We start from the raw sequence: 22,751 nt of genomic DNA on the forward strand, positions 1-22,751 counted from the left end.
TGAGTTCGAGCCCCACATCGTGCTCTGTGCTGACAGCTCAGAGCCTGGAGCCTGCTTCGGATTCTGTGTCTCCTTCTATCTCTGCCCCTCCCCCACTTGTGTTCTGTCTCTGTCTCTCAAAAATAAACAAATGTAAAAAAAATTTTTTTTTAAAAAAACATGGTTAAAAACTATAGAGAGATCTTTGAAGCCTATTAGGGTGATTTTAAGTGAATTAAACACTTAGTATGTCAGTTCTTTTTCAATTAATAATTGAGGGTATGAAGGAAAGAGCAGAAATTGTCTAAACATGAGCAAATAAGATACAATTCTATAAAACTATGTATCTATCCAGAAAGAATACAGGTATATTTTAAACTTTGGTTAATGCCAATAAAATACAAACCTGCATAAATTGATGCTCTTTATTAAATTCCTCTTCATCTTGTGCAATCAAATCCAATGCTTCAGCTTAAAAGAGAATCAGTTTATATAATTAAATTATACTAATGCCTAATTAAATACCAACAGATAAATAAAACTTATCTAGTTAGGAAGATGAAATACAGAAATAAATTTGAAAAAAAAGTATATGAAAGCTTTCATCATGCAACTGATGCATCTGTATTAAGTATGTAAGTCTGTGATTCTCTAAGTTTTGGTAATGAACATTCTACTGTTAGTGTTTTTATCAGTTACTAACTTGCCCTAACTTAATTAACCAAAGGGGCTTTACAATGTAAGCTTTTTATTTGTAGAAGATTCACATTAACTTTAGCCTTTGAAGATTTTGGCACACCTGATTTAAGGTACCTGCCCATGAATACCTGTGAAATTTTATCTGAACCATCACGACGTCAAGCCACTCTCTAAATTTATTGTGAAGAGGTGGGCTGGGGTGCCCAACCACCTGTTTGCCCAGGACTGTCTCAGTTTTAGACTGGAAAGTTCCGCATCCCAGCAAACCCCACAGCCTGAACAGTTGGAAACAAGTGGTCACCCAACATCTGCCCTCAAAGCTCTCTGCCTGCCTGCTGCCCAGGCTGGGCCTCTGCCTGGTACTTCAGGAGAATGGCTGAAATGGGAAGGGTGCATGCAATCCAGAAGTGTCCACCATGGCCCAAACAACAGAGATGTCCCCCTCTCTCATTATCTATCAGGGGCTAATCAGATCCAAACTGCCCTTTTGGAAACCCGACAGTTCAACATTAATACCTTGAGAGACCAAATGAAAATAGAAACAGGAGAATATTTCCAATCAGGAAAAGAAGAACATGAGAGATAGCTCAGATCCTTACTTGTTAGGACAGTGTTCATCCTTTACCTTGTGAGCCCATCATTTTTTATAAAACACATCCTTAACTTATCAGTCTATGAATGGGTATGAAGACAACCATGAAACTCTCAAAATCACATGAAAAATATAATCTTTCACATAAAAGTTTTTCTATGAAGATTCTCTGTAGGGCCCATGACTCCAAATAAGTTAAAAACCATTGCCTTAAAACATAAAAGTATCAGTCAACCAAATGTAACAGCCAAAGAAGGGAAAGTAGGAAATCAGGCCTAATGAAGGTAACCCAGAAAAACAATTTACTTCAATGAGGTAAATACTGAATGTTCTTTAAATCATTAAGTAAACAGTTCCAAAAGCTGTTTATCATATCCCTAAGTACTTTTTCCCTGTACTTTAAGAGATTCTTCAATTAAAGAAAAATCTACAGTACCATTACCTTGAATGCTCATCACAAATCAGTCAGCAATTATGAAAAAACTTCATTTTTTATAAGACTCTATGCCCAATTCTTTGCCAAATCTCAACCAGTCCTTTCAAATATCTCCTGAATACGTTAGTTGCTAAAATTTGAAGCAGCACATATATCACAGGCCTCAGGCCATGTTTAAATCCTAGGCCATAAGCTGAAGTGATGTAGTGATTCAGATGCATGGAGCTGTCAGAGAGGGGTAAGACAGAAATGGGGCAGAGGGAGTCGTATCTCTTAAGTAAACTTCCTGAATAAAGTTTGTTAAGTAGATAAATTTTCGTTTCAAATGATTCTGACATTATGAAATTACGCCTTGGTCCCACCTTCCTCTTCTGAATTATATCTCCTCTTACATTTTCAAAATTCCCTTCCTCTTTCTTATAAAAATGCTTCCACTGCATTCAGCTCCCCTGACCCTGATTTCCTGACCCAGTTCATCCTTTCTTCCCTTCCATCAAACTTTTTTCCATAGTTTTCCATAATCATTTTCTCCATTTCTTTACCATCCATGCTACTTATCCTTTCCAACCTGCTCATTATTGTTTATTCCCGAACCACAAGGATGGCTTCGTTAAACATCTCTTTTATTTTAGTTTTCCTTTAATAGTAACGTACCCACACAGTTCAAAATGCAAAGGTACACATGTGTACAAGAGTTTTCAGAAGTTAACCAAAGACATAAAAGGGAATACAACACTGAAAAGTCTCCCCCTCATCCCTGACCCCATATCCCACACCTCCAGAAGCAATCAATAGATAAAATGCTCCTGATATCCTGATTTGAATCTATTTGCTTTTTTTTTTTTTTTTAACGTTTATTTATTTTTGAGACAGAGAGAGACAGAGCATTAACAGGGGAAGGGCAGAGACAGAGGGAGACACAGAATCCAAAACAGGCTCCAGGCTCTGAGCTGTCAGCACAGAGCCCGATGTGGGGCTCGAACTCACGAACCGTGAGATCATGACCTGAGCCGAAGTCAGACGCTTAACCGACTGAGCCACCCAGACGCCCCTCTATTTGCTTTTTGAGTTCAAGTAGCTAGGGATTCTTGCAATCCATTTCTTTCTTTTTAAAAAATCTTTCCATTTTATGTATTTACAAATATGTGTGTCCTCCCTTCTTCCACCTTTTTACACAAATTTCAGAATATTTTATGTGCTTTTCTATGTCTGGGAATTAAAGAATTTATTTTAGGGGCACCAGTCAGTTAAGCCCTAACTCTTGATTTCAGCTCAGGTCATGATCTCATAGTTCAAGAGTTCTAGCCCCACACTGGGCTCCGTGCTGACAGTGTAGATAAAGCCTGCTTGGGATTCCACCTCCCCCTCTGTCTCTGTACCCCCGTGCGTGCTCGCTCCCTCAAAAATAAATAAACTTAAAAAAAAAAAAGAATTTATTTTAGTGATTACTCCATACTAGCACCTAAAGAGCCCTTTTCCATTTTTTTAATGACCACAATGTATTTCCTTATATGGATGTACCTTATTTAGTTAGTCCTGTTTTGTACATCCACATTGCTTCCAACCTTTTGTGATTATAAACAATGTATAAGTAATAACCTTGCACATACATCACATACCATTTCTGCAAGTATAATTGAAGAATAAGTTCCCAAAAGAACTGTTTGGTATGTACATTTGTAACTTTGTTAGATGCTGTAATACTGCTCTACCTACATGCTGTGCCTATTAAAGTACTATAATACCTGTTTTCTTCACACTGTTGCCAACATAGTTATAGTACCAAATTTTTAGATCACTGTCAATGAAATAACTGAAAAATAGTATCATGGAGTGGTTTTACTCTGCATTTCTTTCCATGAGTAAGTTCCGTGAACTTTTTTGGAATATTTAACAACCATTTTCATTTCATTTTCCATAAATTTTGTTTACAACCTTTGCCCAATTCTACATTGAGTAGCTAGTCTTTTTCTTATTGTTTGTTAGAACTATTTACTACTAGGAAAATGGGCCTTAATCTGTAACATGAATAGCAAATATTTTTTCTCAGTTTGATCACTAATTTTTAAAAACTATTCACCAAAGCACAATATACATATGAAAAGTATATATAAGTGTACAACTCAATAAACACAACTGTATAGCCAGATCAGTACCCCAGACGAAGAAAGAGAACTCTACTAGCACCCCAAAAGGCCCCTCGAGCTTCCTTCTCATCACTACATGCCCATCCAAGGGTAACTACTATCCTTACTCCACAGGGCAGGGTACATTTAAAATATATACAAATAGATCTACATAGCAGGTATCCTTAGTCTGCCTTATTTCATCCTACATACGTATGAAATTCATGCATGTTGCTGCAAGTAGCTACACATCACTTATTCCCATTGCTACATAGCACTCCAATGTATGAATAAACACAATCCATTCTATCATTAATGAGAATTAGGGAGTTTCTAATTTGGAGACAAACATATAATGCTGCTATGAATATTTCAGTGTAGATCTTTTGGTTAACCATATACCTGTACACTGGATATATAACTCTGGTGCAGAATTACTGGGTCCTCAAGTATGAAGTTCATAAAGTTCACCTCCAAAAGCTCCTGCTAGACAAGTTTCTGAAATGGTTCTATCACTTTACATTCCCACCAGTTGCACACGAGAATTCCATGACCACTCACTTTCTAAGTGATGCAAATGTCAGAATATTTTATATGCTTTTCTATGTCTTGGAATTAAAGAATTTATTTTAGGGGCGCCTGGGTGGCTCAGTCAGTGAAGCCTCCAACTCTTGATTTCAGCTCAGGTCATGATCTCATAGTTCGTGAGTTCTAGCCCCACACTGGGCTCCATGCTGTACAACTATCCACTATCCAGTCTGTACCCCCTTGTTCTTCCTAAATCAAGATGTCATTGAGCAAGCTTTAGCTGTAACTTAACTTCCAATTCCTGGTTTATACTTCCAACTACCGAATATCTCCACCACAAACCACAATTATCCAAAATTCTACAATCTCTTCTGATTTTCCCATCTCAGTTCATGGTATTGCCATTTTCCCAAATAACTCAGACCACAAACTTCAATCTTTTCTTGCCTTCCTACTATCTCCTGAAATCCAGTCACCAAATCCTAACCATTTTATTGCCAGGTCTTTCACCAGCTGTTTGCTTTTCATTCTGTGACACCTAGATTTCTACAACATCCTAAGGAATCTCCCACTCAACTGTCCATCAGTACCAGAAGATGACTCACAAAGGTAGTTGGATAATCAAGTCTTCAGTGGCTACCTACTGCTTACCACACAAGCCTCAACTCCAACATGGTAGTCAAAGCTCAACCCACTCCCTGGCCCTACTTTATACCTTTCTAGCTTCACCTCTTCACCTTTTATTACTCTCCCCTTCCTATATCTTGTCATAAATGCTAGCTACATTAGACTATCTGCCAGTCTCAAAACATACCCAGACTTCCTCATTTCATTGTCTTTCATTAGGTTTTCTATCCATTTGGAATATCTCATGCCCTCAAACATCTACCTCTTCAAACTCTTACCTCAAAAGCCACCTCCTATATGAAATCCCTCTCACCCACTCACACACAAAAGTTTTTTCTGCTCTAAACTCCAAAACCATTTAGTTTGTGTTTCTTATGATACTGACTGTTGTTTTACATTCTTGTCTTATCCCTCTTGACTGATGAACAATTGCTTAAAGGCTGGAAAAATGCCTTATTTATCTCCACCATTCCCATCATTAGAAGTTTAAGAGGAGCTTAGTACAAGCACCAGTTAGAATAACTTCTTCCTGTGACATGTTCTGAGGCTATGAAAAATAAGACTAGGCTTGGGGAGCCTAGGTGACTCATTTGGTTGAGCATCTGACTCTTGATTTTGGCTCAGGTCATGATCCCAGGGTCATGGATCAAGTCACTACGTCAGGCTCTGTGCTGAGCGTGGAGCCTGCTTGGGATTCTCTCTCACTCTCCCTCTGCCTCTCTCCTGGGCTCATGCATGCACACTCTAAAGTATGTATTATGTATGTATGTATGTATGGATGGATGGATGGATAGATAGATAGATAGATAAATAAATATATAAGAACAGGCTTGACAGGCCACTGAATGCCTTTCCTCATGGCAGGTTTAGAGGTGCTCAGGCACTGGAGGCCTCAGTGGCAGAGCATCTCCATAACCTAAGGCTCAAAATGCCATGTGTCATATGTACTGCAGACCTAACTCGGTTTTTCCTTGCATGGTCAGAGATTCTGCTAATCAAGAAACCTAGCTGATATTCCTAATGCTCTCATCCTTTGAGATTTATCTTTCCTGTCACCTTTCTCCCATCATTTCTACATTTCTTACGTTTTACTCTAAAATGGATTTTGCAACTGTTCACTTATCAAAATATTTCTTTTGTTCAAGACAGGATTTTAGATTTTTTTTTTTCAACGTTTTTTATTTATTTTTGGGACAGAGAGAGACAGAGCATGAACGGGGGAGGGGCAGAGAGAGAGGGAGACACAGAATCGGAAACAGGCTCCAGGCTCCGAGCCATCAGCCCAGAGCCTGACGCGGGGCTCGAACTCACGGACCGTGAGATCATGACCTGGCTGAAGTCGGACGCTTAACCGACTGCGCCACCCAGGCGCCCCTGTTCAAGACAGGATTTTAAAAGTGAGAATGTAGGGGTGCCTGGGTGGCTCAGTCAGTTAAGCATCTGACTCTCAATTTCAGTTTAGGTCATGATCTCATGGTTTATGAATTCAAACCCCAAGTCAAGCTCTGTGCTGACAGCATGGAGCCTGCTTGGGATTCTCTCTCTCTCTCTCTCTCTCTCTCTCTCTCTCTCTCTCTCCCTGTCTCTCTCTCCCTCCCTCTCTCAAATAACATTAAAAATAAAAATAAAAAAAGTGAGAATGTAAACTGGGGCACCCAGCTGACTCACTTGGTAGACCATATGACTCTTGATCTGGGAGTTAAAAGTTCAAGCCCCATGTTGAGTGTAGAGATTACTTAAAAAAATCTTTAAGGAAAAAAAAAGTGAGAATGTAACCCTAAGGTCCCTTCCAACTCTGTCATATGAAGGTTCTAAACTGATGTAAAAGAATGATAGTCTGACTCACTGTCCTTGCTTAAAGAAAAGGCTCAGCTCATTCTGCAATGGTTAGCACTAACTCAAGCCTTTGTTCCTATAAAAACAGCTGAAAAGCTCAGTATTACAGTTGACCATTGCACAACATAGGTTTGAACTGCACAGGTCCCCTTACACACAGAATTTTTTTTTCAATATAGAAAGTACAGTGCTATAAATGTGTTTTCCTTATGATTTTTTTTCTTTTTTTTTAAATATCTTTTGAAAATGTTTATTTATTTTTGAGAGCGTGCAAGTGGGGGAGGGACAGAGAGAGGGGAAAGGAGGATCCAAAGTGGGCTATACACTAACAGGCTAACAGCAGCTAGCTCACTGTGGGGCTCGAACTCATGAACCGTGAGATCGTGACCTGAGTGGAAGTCGGACGCTCAACTGACTGAGCCACCCAGGTGCCCTCTTATGATTTTCTTATTAACATTTTCTTTTCTCTAGCTTATCTTATTATAAGAAAACAGTATATAATACATGTAACACACAAAATATATGTTAATAGACAATGTTATCACTTAAGGCTTTTGGTAACCAGTAGGCTGCTGGTAGTTAAGATTTTGGAAAGTCAAAAGTTATACACAGATTTTCAATGACGCAAGGAGCTGGCACCCCTTATTCCTCACATTGTTCAGGGTTCAAATGTATAGTCCAAAAATGATTTGATGTGGCCAACCAATATATACAGAGTAATCTCAGAACACCATTAAAAACAATGAAAATGGGATAACAAGGTGGTTATCAATACACTTACAACCAGATCTGAAGTCTTCATTCATCTCATCAGTTAGAGCCATATTTAAAACTTGTTCCTTATTAAAAGATGTATAATATGCAAGGTCAGTGACCCATCTGCCCTCTTCATTTTGATAGACCACACTCTGTGGCAGATCTATTTCTAAAAAATCCAAAAATATACAATGACATATGCAACAAAATGATACAATATTCTGAAATAATTTTACTTAGTTGACTTATCTTAGGTATCAACAGTATTGAAATCTACCCAAAACTAGTTTAAAAAAAGAATCCATTCCCACAAAAGTCCTCCAATGGTGGAAAAGCTGACCTTAACCCCAGGAGAAATCTATAATGGAGAATGAGGGAAAAAGAAAAAGAAAACTAAGACTTAAAATAGTGTATGTCTACCAGATCTGTAAGTAAAGATATAATTTTTAATCCATAAAACACTTAAATATTTTAATATGAAAGATTAGGCAAGTTCCCCTTGAAAATATACTCTATTGTATAAACATTTTATACATCTTTATTTTTTTAAGCCTTCTTACTACACTATACGTTAACTAACTAGAATTTAAATAAAAATTTGAAGAAAAATAAAACCTACTTACGCTCTTTACTCTTTTCAGTGGACTTGTAACATTCACATGTCCTTCTTTCACTTGTTGGTGACTGAAGAGTATCAGTGGAATTAATTTCATTGTCACTAACAGGCTTCAAAGATGCTCTGTCTGTATATTTTTGAATGGACACTTTAGGAGTCTCCGTGTCTAAACAGCTATCCATAGGTAAAACTGTTTTTGAACCAGATGCCAAGTGCTTATTTTGATGAAGAGACCTGGCCTCCAGCTTTAAAGGGTCCATTACATCAAAATCACCTTCACTGGCATTTGTGTCATGAAAATAAACAGGGTTAAATTTCGCATTAGTAGCCCTGATAGTCTTCACAGGAACTTCTTCTCTTACGCTCTCCTTTAAAAATGAATAACAAAGCAGCCATAAGTTTTGTTTTTCATGACTCATTCCAAACTTTATGGGAAAAAATTACGTAGTAGATGTAAATGTTTATTATGTAAAGCATCAGACTATATAGTGTTCACTGTATTCTATTAGACTACGTATGAACCAATTTTAAGCAATATACCAAAACCAAAATTCATGCCGTGGTCATTGCAAACGTCTATCAACAGATTCAGATACCAAAAGTGAGCTCAACATGTTCATTATATTACAGGACATTAGAAATATCAGTTTCAACTCTTATAATTACCACTAAAACTCTCTAAAAGCATGGCAAGCCCATTAATGTGACCAGACTCATAAAATTAATATAAGTAACATCCCTTGAAAACAGGTGTACTAATATCTTTTAACAGGAGTAAAATAGCATATACTACAGATGCCCATGAGGTGCCAAATAACAACTGCATCAGACAAGGCAAATTAAGCCAGCGCCTCAAAACCATGCTCTCTGACATACTTTCCCAAATGGCATTTCTTATTCTTTCCTAGAATAACAACTGCTGAAAAAGAGCCCAAATGCCTACAATACTTTTAGAAATCCAGCTACCACTGTAATTTCAAGTGCCAATAAAACCTGTAAGAGCAGTCTTTTCTGTCATGAGATGTATGATGACAAAAACAACCTCACAAGTTTTTTGAAGTTAAAATACTAAAAGCAGGTAGTTCTACATAAAAGAAAAGATGCTGACTTTGAAATAAAGTCATAGGTTTAAATCCTACTGCCAGCACTTACTAACTGGGTGATCTTCCAAAAATGTCTTACAAAAAATAAACTTACATCCTACCTTATATCAAAATAAATTCCAGACGGCTTAAACATTTAGATGCAAAAGTGCTAGGAGAAAATAGAGATGAATAGTTTTAAAGTCTTTAGTGGATAACATCTAAGTATAACACTCTCCTGGGTTAAAAATTTCCCAGCCTTAACCCCAGGTCCCATAAATTGTAACCTTATTTGGAATCTGGGTCTTTGCAGATTAAGTTAAATTAAGGATCTTGAAATAAGACCATCCTGGAGTTAGAATGGGCCTTTAACCCAGTGAGCGGTGTCCTTATAAGAGAAAAAAGATTTTAGCAGGATACAGAGACACTGAGAGAAAGGCCATGTAAAGAGGAAGGCAAATATTCAAGTGATGCTGCCACAAGCAAAGAAACCCAGGAGCCATTAGCTGCTGGAAGAGGCAAGAAGAGGAGCCTTTGGAGGGAGCTTATCCCTTCCAATACCCTGATTTCCAATTTTGGGCCTCTAGAATGTGAGACTACATTTCTCTTGTTGCAGGCTAAGGTTCCAGCAGCCCTAGGAAACTAATACAAACATAAAAGTCTAAAAATGCATAAGGACTGGGAGAGGGAAGACCATCTTGAAGACACAGGGAGAAAAAGTCCATCTATAAGGCAAGGAGAGAAGCACAAGGAGAAACCAACCCCACTGAAACCTTAATCTCTGAATTCTCTAGAAGTGTGAGAAAATAAATTTCTATTGTTTGGCAAATGAGTAAATAAATACATAAAATGCATAAGGATCAAAATATCTCTTTAACATAGAAAGCTTATAAAAACAATACTTAAAATATGAATATTACAACAGAAAAAAAAGACGAGACAAAGAAATGCCATTTAAAGACATAACTATTTTTCATATAGAATAATAGCAAAGAGTAAAAAAGAACCAGAATGAAACAGAAATTAAAAAAAACAATAGATAGTATCAATGAAACTGAGTTGGTTCTCAAAAGATAAAGAAAACTGATAAACCTTTAGCCAGGCTTATCAAGATAAAAGAGAAAGAACTCAAATAAATAAAATCAGAAATGAAAGCAGTTACAACTGACACCACAGAAATACAAAGGATTATAAGAGAATACTATGAAAAATTATAATCCAACAAACTGGACAACCTAGAAGAAATGAATTAATTTCTAGAAACATCTTCCAACTGAATCAGGAAGAAATAGAAAATCTAAACAGACTGATTACTAGCAACAAATTAGTCAGTAATCAAAAAATTCCCCACAAGCAAATATCTAGGACTAGATAGCTTCACTGATAAATTCTCTTAAAGAAGAGTTAACACCCATTCTTCCCAAACTCTTTCAAAAACTAGAAGAAGGAATGCTTCCAAGTTCATTCCACAAAACCAGCATTAACCTGACACCAAAACTGTAGACTCATATCCCTGATAAACATAGATACAAAAATCCTTAACAAAATATTAGCAAGCCAAATTCAACAACACATTTATTACAATCAGATGTAATTTATTCCAGGTATGCAAGGATGGCTGAATATTCATAAATCAATCAACATGATACACCACATTAACAGAATGAAGGATAAAAATCATACAATTATCTCAACAGATGCAGAAAAAGTATTTGACAGAATTCAATATCTACTCATGATAAAAACTCTCAACAAAGTGGGTTTAGAGGGAACATACTCGAACATAATATATAATAAACCCCCAACTAAATCATACTCAGTAGTGAAAAGCTTAAAGCTTTTCCTCAAAGATCAGGAAAAAGACAAGGATGTCCACTCTTACCACTTTTATTCAACACAGTATTAGAAGTCCTAGCCCAGTAATCAGACAAGAAATGGAACAAAAGGCATCCAGATTGAAAAGGAAACAAAACTGTCACTATTTTCACATGACATAATACTATGGATAGAAAGCTCTAAGGATTCCACCAAAAACTATTAAAACTAATAAATTTAGTGAAGTTGCAGGATACAAAATTAATATACAGAAATTGGTTCTGTTTCAGTACTAATAATGATAAGTAGCAGAAAGAGAAAGTTTTTAAAATCCTATTTACAATATCATCAGAAAGAATAAAATATCTAGGAATAAATTTAAGCAAGGAAGTGAAAGATCTATACTTTGAAAACTTATAAGATACCAATGAAAGAGGGGTGCCAGGTAGCTCAGTAAGCTGAATGTCCAATTCTTGATTTTGGTTCGGGTCGTGATCCCAGAGTCATGGGATCAAGTCCTGCATCAGGCTCCATGCTCGGTATGAAGCCTGCTTAAGATTTTCTCCCTCCCTCTCTCTCTCTCTCTCTCTTGCTCTCAGTCTCTCTCTCTCTCTCTCTTTCCCTCTGCCCTTCTCCCCCACTCACACTTTCTCTCTAAAATAAAAAAAAAAGAAAAAAGAAAGAAAAGAAAGATGATCCAAATAAATAAATAGAAGGTAAACTATATTCATGGACTGGAAGAATATTGTTAAAATGTCCATACTACTCAAAGCAATTTACACATTTAATGCAATACCTATCAAAATACCAATAATATTTTTTACAGAACTAGAAAAAATAATCCTAAAATTTGTATGGAACATAAAAGTCCCCAAATAACCAAAGCAATGTTGAGACAGAAGAACAAAGCTGGAGGTATCACCATCCCAGATTTCAAACTATACTACAAAGCTATAGTAATCAAAACAGTTAATGCTAAAAAAAAAAAAAAATAGTTACAAGGGGCACCTGGGCAGCTCAGTTAAGCATCTGATGCTTGATTTTGGCTCATGTCATGATCTCACAGTCATGAGACTGACCCCATTTCGGGCTCTGTGCTGGGTGTGGAGCTTGCTTAAGATTCTCTCTCTCCCTCTGCCCCTCCCTCCCTGCTCATGCTCACATGCACATGTTCTCTAAAAAAAAAAAAAAGTTATGGTACAGGCACAAAAACAGACACAGAGATCAGTGGAACAGAACAGAGTCTACAAATAAGCCCATGCTTATATGGTCAATTAATCTATGACAAAAGAGGAAAGAATATACATTGGAGAACAACAATCTCTTCAATAAACAGTGTTGAAAAAACTGGACAGCTACATGCAAAAGAATGAAACTGGACCACTTTCTTTCACTATATACAAAAATAAACTCAAAATGAATTGAAGACCTAAATGTACCTGAAACCATAAAATTTCTAGAGGAAAACATAAGCAATAATCTCTTAGATATCAGCCTTCACAATATTCTTCTGGATCTGTTTCCTCAGGCAAAGGAATCAAAAGAAAAGTAAGCAATTAGAACTACATGACACTAAACAGCTTTTGCACAGTGAAGGAAACAATCAACAAAATGAAAAGGGAACCTACTGAATGGGTGAAGATATAAATAAGTCATATATCCAATTAGGGGTTAATATCCAAAATATATAAGAACTCCTAAAACTCAACACTCAAAAAATCTCAAACAATCCAATGGAAAAATGGGAAGAAGACATGAACAGATATTTCTACAAAGAAGACATACAAATGGCCCACAGACACATGAAAAGATGCTTAACATGATTCATTATCAGGGAAATGCAGATCAAAACCATGAGGAGATATCACCTCACACCTGTCAGAATGGCTAAAATATAAAACACAAGAAGCAAGTGTTGGCAAGGATGTGGATGTTGTGCACTGTTGGTGCGAATGTAAATTGGTATAGCCCCTATGGAAAATAGTATGGAAGTTCCTCAAAAAATTAAAAATAGAAATACCATATGATCTGGTAATCCCACTGTTGGGCATTTATTCAAAGAAAATGAAAATACTAACTCAAAAAGATACATGCACCCTCCATGTTTACTGCAGCATTATTTACAATAGCCAAGATACAGAAGCAACTTAGGTGTGCATCAATAGATAAATGGATAATGAACATGTAGTACACACACACACACACACACACACACACACACAGGAATATCACTCAGCTATAGAAAAGATTTTGCCATTTGTGACAACATGAATGGACCTAGAGAGCACTATGCTAAGTAAAATAAGTCAGAAAAAAACAAATACTGTATGATTTCACTTCTTTGTGGAGTCTAAAAAACAAAACAAATGAATAAACAAAACAGAAACAGACTCATAAATACAGAGAAAAAAAACAGGTAATTGCCAGAGGGGTAGAGGGATGATGGGTAAAAAAGGTGAAGGGGTTTAAGAGATACAGACTTCCTTGGGGCGCCTGGGTGGCTCAGTCGGTTGAACGGCCGACTTCGGCTCAGGTCATGATCTCGTGTTCTGGAAGTTTGAGCCCCACATCGGGCTCTGTGCTGACAGCTCAGAGCCTGGAGCCTGTTTCAGATTCTGTGTCTCCCTCTCTCTGACCCTCCCCTGTTCATGCTCTGTCTCTCCCTGTCTCAAAAATAAATAAAACGTCAAGAAAAAAAAATTTTTTTTTTTAAAATAAGAGATACAGACTTCCAGTAATTAAATAAGTCACAGGGATAAAAGTACTACATAGGAAATACAGTCAATAATATTGTAAAAACTTTGTATGGTGACAGATGGTAACTACACTTATAAGGTGAGCATTTCACGACACATATAATTGTCAAATCACTATGTTGTACACCTGAAATCAATATAATCTTGTATTTCTACTTCAATTTTAAAAAAAGAAAAAAAAAAGAAATGTCAGAATGTTGGAAACTACCTATCCCCTCAGGAAACCTACTTAAAACAGTCTTGAAGTAGGAACGCAGCCAAATGATAGTCTCCAGAATCACTGCACCATCTGATGAAATGCACCTGAACCCTTTTTGTGCTTGGCTGAGGAGCCAACAGGGCAAAGGTGGCAGCTAGGCATTGTGTGTGAAGTGAGAAGGGACCTAGGACTCACCTAGGGTGTGGGGCTCTGAGGAGAGGTTGGGGTGGGGGGGAGAGAGGGTTGGATGGGAAGAGAGGCAGTCTGACCAAAGTACGGGGTCGGGGCCAGGGACCAGGTAGCTTCTTGGGCTGTGGGATTTTGACTGGCAGCCTCTATGTCAGAATCCTGCCTGGGCTCAATAGGGCAGCGGCACGGGGTCTCAGACAGCCACCCTGTCAACTCACATACATGCCTGGTACTACACTATTTCATAATGACTTGTTTCCAAGTCAGAGTTCCCTATGCAGCAGAACAGCTCCCTTGCTGTGATCTGATAATAAACAATACAAGCACAAATGCAGCTGCTTTGACAGTTTTCAAACCTAAACACAAAATTGGTTTTTGTTAATATTTTGACAGCGTAACTCTCTCAGCAAAACTTAAGAGTTAGGAAATGTGACAAGAAAAGAAAAAGTAAAAGCAATCCAAAGTTCTCTTAGGAGGTGGGGTTTTGAAAGGAGGTAATTAAAGTATTTCAAAGTCCTACCTTATTGGCATCTAAGGGAAACAAACAGGCAACAAAGCACTCTGGTGGTGATATCATCTCAAATAATGGCTGAAAAATATATGAATGCCCTCCAAATAAGGGAAAAACAGCATCCCTCATAGAATCTAACCATTGATTTAAAGATTTACCATTACTGTATGTGCCACTAAGAAAGAGAACACTAAGCTATGACATACTAGTAAGTGTAAGAAACATATTGATTTCAGAAGTGTTAAAATATGAAAAATGTGGATCTGAGAATCAATGAAAATGCAAAGAAAGGCCAAATGTATAAAGAGGAAAGATGGGAAGAAGTGAAGGGGAGAGCAGGGATAAATAATGCAATAAAATTTTTGAAAATGATAAAATAAATATTAAATGAAGTAAATGTAAGAATAAAATCAAGAATATCAATAATTACAGTAAGTGTTAAAGGATTAACTAGCTCATTAAAAAATAGACTACCAGAGTTTTGGGGCACCTGGGTAGCTCAGTTGGTTAAGCATCCGACTTCGGCCCAGGTCATGATCTCACGGTTCATGAGTTCAAGCCCTGCATTGGGCTCTGTGCTGACAGCTCAGAGCCTGGAGCCTGCTTCGGATTCTGTGTCTCCCTCTCTCTCTGCCCTTCCCCAGCTCATGCTGGCACTCTGTCTCTGTCAAAAATAAATAAACTTAAAAAAAAAAAATTAAAAAAAAAAGACCGCCAGAGTACATTAAAAAAGTAAACCTAGCTACATGCTATATATAAAAAGCTCTCTAAACAAACGATAAAGAAAAATGTAAAAGGGATGGAAAAGATAACAAGCATACACAAAATATAGAAAAAGCAAAGGTATCAATACTAATATACAAAGGACAATTTAAGATTAGAAGCAGTAACAGGATAAAAGGACAGAATTACTAAAAAAGGTACACTCTTATCAAATAGGTTATAATAGGTTATAAAATCTATAATCTTATATGCAATAAATATTGGAGAGAAGTACATAAAGAAAAAAATTCAATTAAAATTGGAGACTTTGATTTATCTTTTCTGGAATTGATACATCTACTACATAAAAATAAAAGTGATCATAGAGAAACTGATTAATACACTAAATAGCCTAATAGCTTTTTAAAACTAAACATTCCTCAAAAAAGAGCTTTTAGTTTTCATTTTTCTTATGTCCATGAAATACACATATAAATATACCTTTATCCAAAACATTTAGAAAGGTTAGATTTTTCAGACCAAATACTGATTATAAAAGCCCATAAAGTTAGAAATAAAAAATAAAGGGGCAACTAGGTGGCTCAGTTGGTTAAGCATCTGTCTCTTGATTCCAGCTCAGGTCATGATCTCAAGGTCGTGAGATCAAGCCCTGCATCAGGCTCCACACTATGTGTGGAGCCTGCTTAAGATTCTCTCTCCCTCTGCACCTTCCCTGCATGCACATGTGCACACGCTCTGAAAGAAAGAAAGAAGGAAGGAAGGAAGGAAGGAAGGAAGGAAGGAAGGAAGGAAGGAAAGGAAAGAACGAAGAGTAACATCAAAAAAGATGGCAGAAGAGAAAGCACCAGGAATCTGTCTTTCCACCTAGACAAGGACTGGACTGGACTGGCAAAAACCTCAGAAGTAACTATTTTGAAGAAAAAAAAATGAAGTAACTATTGTGGAATTCTGGAATCTATTTGAACAATTACAGCTACCAGAGAAAAGCTTGGCTGGTAAACTGCAAATAATGTCAGTAACTTCAGACTTTAGAATGATTGTGGCTACCCACCCTGAACCCCAAGGCAGACAACTGTGGGAAGTGCAACCCCTGTTTTTAGTATGGTTTGCTGGAGCCAGAGAAACAATAAGGATTTTGTCTCCAATTATCAGGTTTCTGTGTTCTGATGGCAGACTGCTGCTTCTCAATGCAGAGCTGCAGGCACAGAGCCCGCTCACCAGTGATTAAACCCCCACCAGCTAAAGTGAACACCAGCATATTTATAGGAGTCCTACCTATTTCTTTGACTATCAAAAACAACCATATATGGAGAAAATTAAGAGAGCTGCTGCACATGCCCAGGAAAAAATACAGGCTCAGAAAAGACCTGTAAAACCTCTAGCTTTCACTATATACTGATCCCAGTACAGACACACTGTATAAAAATTAAATAAAGAACAAACCATAGAGAAAAGAGAGAATGTGATTTCCGGCATTATCACATAAGATTCAAATGTACAGTTTCAAACAAAAAAAAAGATCACACAGCATACAAATAAACAGGAAAGTATGGTTCATTCAGAGGAGAAAAATAAATCAACAGAGAACTTGCATGAGAAAACCTGTATGTCAGACTAGACTGAAACAACTGTCTTGAAGATGCTCAAAGAGCTAAAGAAGATGTGGACAAACAAGAAAATGATCTATACACAAAATGCACATCAATAAAAAGATAATAATACAGAGGAGCCAAAAAGAAATTCTGGAACTGGAAGGTACAATAACTAAAGTGAAAAATTCACTAGAGAGGTTGTGCAGATGTGTAGAGAGGACAACTGAAGATAGGACAACTGAAATTACTAAGCTTCAGAAAAAGTAAACAGAGTCTGAGGGACCCATGGGATACCATCAACACATTGGGGACGAACAGCACTTTCTGAAAAAAGCACAGGAAAGAGAAAAACAAGAAACTATAGCTGAAAACTTCCGACATTTGATTAAAGACAGGATTATAAACACTGAAAAAAGTTCAACAAACTCCAAGTAGGATAAATCTGAAGAAACCCATACCAAGACATTATAATCAAACTGTCAAAAAGAGAATCTGGAAAACTGCAAGAGAAGCTACTTGTCACATGCAAGGATTCTTCAGTAAGATAACCAGCAAATTTCCCATCAGAAAACCTTCAGGCCAAAAGGCAATAGGCTGATACATTCAAAGTACTGGGAGGGGAAAAAAAACTTGTCAACCAAGAATCTTACATTTGGTAAAACTGTCCTTTAAAAATGAGGAAAAATTTAAGACATTCCCAGATAAACAAAAGCTGAAGAAGTTTTTTTTACCACTTATATGTGGATTTTTTGAAACCGTACAGAACTGTAAATGTATTTTCTCTTATGATTTCCTTAATAACTTTTTCTCTACCTTTATTGTAAAAATACAGTATATAACATATGTAACATACAAAATATGTTTATCACTCTTTATGTTATCAGTAAGGCTTCCAGTCAATAGTAAGCTATTAGTACTTAAATTTTGGGACCTTAAAAGTTATCATGTGTATTTTTTACTGTGCAGGGAGTTGGTGCCCTTAAAACCCCACATTGTTCAAGGGCAAGCTATACTTTAGTGGGGGGGCAAAGTCTATTCCTTATATACAGCAATATTACAACAAAAAGGGAAAAAATTTACTTAAGATAGTAGCTTGTATTTATGAGCTCTTTAAATGCCTTTAAGGAAAATGGGCTGCTAATCTTGCCCTCAAAAGGACAGAAAATGGTCACCTCATGGTAACACAAACTGCATGACCTTAAGACATGGGAAAAAGAAGACATCTCATTAAATAATGTAACACACTTTATGACTGACCCACAAGCAGGAATTCCCCCTCCCCCCATCCAAGCAACAAAGGTTTTTTTTTTTTTAATGTTTATTTATTTTTGAGAGAGAGAGAGAGAGCAAGCGTGAGCGGGGTAGGGACAGAGAGAGAGGGAGACAGAATCAGAAGCAGGTTCCAAGCTCCAAGCTGTCAGCACAGAGTCGGATGCAGGGCTCGGACTCACAAACCACGAGATCGTAACCTGAGCCAAAGCCAGATGCTTAACTGAAGCCAGATGCTTCACCAACTGAGCCACCCAGGCGCTCCCAAGCAACAAAGCTTTAATGGAAGTGCTCATTCCACAGTGGATTCTCTGTGACCAGAGGCCAGCCCTCACCATCTCTCTACATTCAACACCCTCCTTAAACCACTACTGAAGACTTCAGGGCTTCACATTCATAGTACCTGAATGCTCCACCAGAATCTGGCTATCTTGTGATTAAATCCTTTATTTTTTAATATTTTTTTAATATTTATTTTTTTAATATAATTTATTGCCAAGTTAGCTAACATCAGTAGAAGGATAAGAACCATACGATCCTATGATCCTATCAATAGATACAGAAAAAGCAGAAAATACAGCATCCTTTCTTAATAAAAACCCTCAAGAAAGTCGGGATAGAAGGAACATACCTTAACATCATAAAATCCATATATGAAAGGCCCACAGCTAATATCAGCCTCAATGGGAAAAAACTGAGAGCCTTCCCCCTGAGATCAGAAACACGACAGGGATGTCCACTCTCACCACTGTTGTTTAACATAGTGTTGGAAGTCCTAGTCTCAGCAATCAGACAAAAAAGGAATAAAAGGCATCCAAATTGGCAAAGAGGTCAAACTCACTTTTTGCAGATGACCTGATATTCTACATGGAAAACCGGAAAGACTCCACCAAAAAACTACTAGAACTGATACATGAATTCAGCAAAGTCACAGGATATAAAATCAATATACAGAAATCAGTTGCAGTTCTATATACCAAGAGTGATTAAATCTTTTTAGAAGGATTGGAAATAGAGTATCAGAAACTATGTTTTTACTTAGAAAGACTCTGAAACTTAAAACTTTTAGAATGTAATTCAATGAGAACTTGGGGACTTTCTTCAAAGGTATGATGAGATTCAACAACCAGGATTTTGCTTTATTTTATAGTTATCCATGGATTTCCTTTACTTTCCTACTATGTTTCATGAAAGGAGATTATCTTTATATGACCTACAACATCAAGCACCATACCTGTTGCCAAGAAATTTGTGAATATTCAACAATATTAAAACTAAAAATATTGTTTTTAATGACAAATAATTGCTAATAAGAGAAATACTTACTATAACAGGACAAGTTCCTTAGCCTACAATTAAATGGCATGGATAGACATACTCGTAAAATTTATCAAATATCACTTTTTGACAAAATCAAGATGAATAGATGCTCTCTCCCTTTTTTCATTGGCTACCTCTAATCAGATGAGAGCTGGACTGTTAACCAGATATATTAGAATCATAACTCCATACTCTCAGATGACTATACATATGACAAAGCATCCATAGCAGGAAAACCCACTGATTCTGAACACTTGTTCTGGGTTACCTGAGGCAAGGGGCTTTCTATCATGTTTGTACTTAACTGTACAGTTAACTGTTCTTAACTCCTTGGATGAGTAAGAAATTCTTGAAGCTGCTGAAGAGGCAAATTCTGCATAAGTAAAATGTTCCTATACACAATAAAGCACTACATTGTACAATACAATCACTGTAATGAGAATTCAGAAAAATAAATGTAGTCCAGAGTTACTGAAAAGTAACCAAGGACTTCATAAAAGGTTGGAAAGACTGGGGCTCCTGGGTGGCTCAGTCTGTTAAGCTTCCATCTTTGGCTCAGTCACGATCTCATGGTTCATGGGTTTGAGCCCTGCATTGGGTTCTGCACTGGGTGTGCAGAGTCTGCTTCAGATTCTCTGTCTCCCTCTCTTTCTGCCCCTTCACCTCTCACTCACGCATGCTCTCTCTCTCTCAAACATTAAAAAAATATTTAAAAAATAAAACTTAAAAGACTGGAAAGATGATCATTATCTGGATTAGGGAAGAAAGGGAGAAAACAAAATAGGAACAGATGTATAGAAGAAACATACATGAGAAAAGAAGATTAACATGGGGCCAGATTATAAAGCATTTTAAGGATTATTAATTTGAAACACTGAGACACAAAGAATATTTTATGTAGTATATATACATATATATATGTACATATGTACACATGCATACAATCATACACATTAAAAACCTTTGTAACAAGATTAACCTGGTATTGACAAATGTAACGGAATGGGAAAAATACTGTAGATGGCAGGGCGCCTGGGTGGCTTAATTGGTTAAGCATCCAACTCTTGATTTCAGTTCAGGTCACGATCTCACAGTCATGAGATCAAGCCCCACTTCAGGCCCTGCACTGACAGCGTGGAGCCTGCTTAGGATTCTCTCTCTTCCCCCATTCTCTGCCCCTCCCCCACTTGTGCACTCACTCGCTCTCTCAAAATAAACATAAAAGAACATTTTTTTAATTTAATAAAAGAAAGTAAAAATACTATAGATGGCACAATAAATCAGACATGAGGTAGTAAGCATCTTGAATTTGAATAGTGGTAAAGAGAATAAATAAGAAACAATAAACCTTAAGACACAGTCCTTAGAACACACTGACAGAAATTAGGTTTTCTGAGCTTTAAAAACAACAATCCCATTATCACTTACCACCTTAATCAGTCAAAGGATTACTATGAGGATAAATAACTGTCTCTACATATATCAATACACACACTCCCTCCAAATTAAAAATCATCAAACAATCCTGAGGCATACATTAAAAAGGGGACAAAGAATTGCTAAGAGCCAGAAATGACTACCAAATTTCAAGTGTAGGAGTAATGGGTTACCATTAACAAACAGAAAACAATAAAATGAAAAACAAATATGTTTGAGCAAGATGAATGGTTTGCTTTTTTGTTTTGACACCAAGCTAAAGAACTTTTCAAATGAGTGATCTAAATGCAAGTCAATGAATACTTAAATTTAAGAAAATGTATGTAATTGTACATTTAACATAATCTTAGTGATCTCAAAGATACATACAAACACACACACAGAAACATTATCAGTAGGGAAATTTTTTTAAATTTCTTTATTGTTTACTTTTGAGAGAGAGAGAGAGAGAGAGCGAGAGAGAGAGAGAGAGAGAGAGCGCGCATTAGCAGGGAAGGGTCAGAGAGAAAGGGAGACATAGAATCGGAAAGCAGGCTCCAGGCTCTGAGCTGTAGCTGTCAGCACAGAGCCCGACGCAGGGCTCAAACCCACATACTACAAGATCATGATCTGAGCCAAAGTCAGGCGTTTAACCAACTAAGCCACCCAGGTGCCCCAAGCAGGGAAATTTTTTAATACTTGTTTCTACATTTTCCAGAAGTCAACAGTTGTTGCTTTGAAAAAAATTGATACCATACAAAAGATTTTTTATCCCTTTCGTAGAAAACTTAAAGAAAATGCATATAAACTTACTCTGCCATGATGTGACATAATACCCTTCAAACTGTCTGCCCTTTCTTTCTCTTGCTCAGTTCTCTGAGTACTAGAAGAAAATGATAACACACCATCTACATGCCTTCTACTATCTCCAGTATCTATAAATTTACCTGAAAAACAAGAAAAGAAATTAATGGAGCAAGGTCAAAGTTTCAGTAATCTAATATAATAACTGCTTCTTGCTATTTAAATTATTTCATGTAAACCTAACACTTAGCAACCATATGACAAATCACAGGACTTAGAAATCATATGATAAATATAGCAATTTGCATATAAGAGAAGGTAACCATCAATAGAAGGCAACAGTAAATGACAAACTGCTACCACACAGAGAATTCATTTCTAATTCTCAAATGTTTGAATAAAACACACTCATTTGTAGGAACCAATGCAAGCAATATACACTACAGTACCTTTTTAAATTTATTTATTTTGAGAGAGTGAGGGAGCGTGTGTGAATGCGAGTGGGGAAGGGCAGTGAGAGAGGGAGAGAGAGAGAATCCCAAGCAGGCTCCACGCGAACAGCATGGAGTCTCACACGGGGCTCGAACTCACAAACCATGAGATCATGACCTGAGCCAAGATTAAGAGTCAGAGACTTAACCAACTGAGCCACCCAGGTGCCCTTCATACTGCAGTATTTCCTTTTTTTTTTTTTTTTAATATAATTTATTGTCAAGTTAGCTAGCATTCAGTGTATACAGTGTATGTAGCTCTCGGTTTTGGGGGTAGATTCCCGTGATTCATTGCTCACATACAACACCCAGTGCTCACCCCAAGTGCCCTCCTCAATGCCCATCACTCATTTTCCCCTGTCCCCCACCTCTGCCCCGCCCCCCACCTG

At 37.1% G+C, this 22,751-nt stretch overlaps 1 protein-coding gene across 6 annotated transcripts in view; it reads right to left on the minus strand.

Annotated features, from left to right (window-relative positions):
* CEP192 (centrosomal protein 192) overlaps positions 1 to 22,751 on the minus strand; it is a 130,823-nt gene that overhangs the window by 75,691 nt on the left and 32,381 nt on the right. For 3 of the 6 annotated variants that reach the window (XM_007085886.3, XM_042961350.1, XM_042961351.1), the window contains exons 10-13: positions 21,881 to 22,014; positions 8,203 to 8,563; positions 7,605 to 7,748; positions 386 to 450 (exon numbers count right to left, since the gene is read on the minus strand). In XM_007085886.3, the coding sequence (XP_007085948.2) occupies positions 386 to 450; positions 7,605 to 7,748; positions 8,203 to 8,563; positions 21,881 to 22,014 (704 nt within the window). Of the gene's footprint in view, positions 1 to 385; positions 451 to 7,604; positions 7,749 to 8,202; positions 8,564 to 9,399; positions 9,436 to 21,880; positions 22,015 to 22,751 lie in introns of those variants that run through there. The other 3 variants (XM_042961353.1, XM_042961354.1, XM_042961352.1) reach the window with 3 other exon arrangements.

This window comes from Panthera tigris, chromosome D3, assembly GCF_018350195.1.
Source record: "Panthera tigris isolate Pti1 chromosome D3, P.tigris_Pti1_mat1.1, whole genome shotgun sequence".
NCBI classification, from domain to species: Eukaryota; Metazoa; Chordata; class Mammalia; order Carnivora; family Felidae; genus Panthera; species Panthera tigris.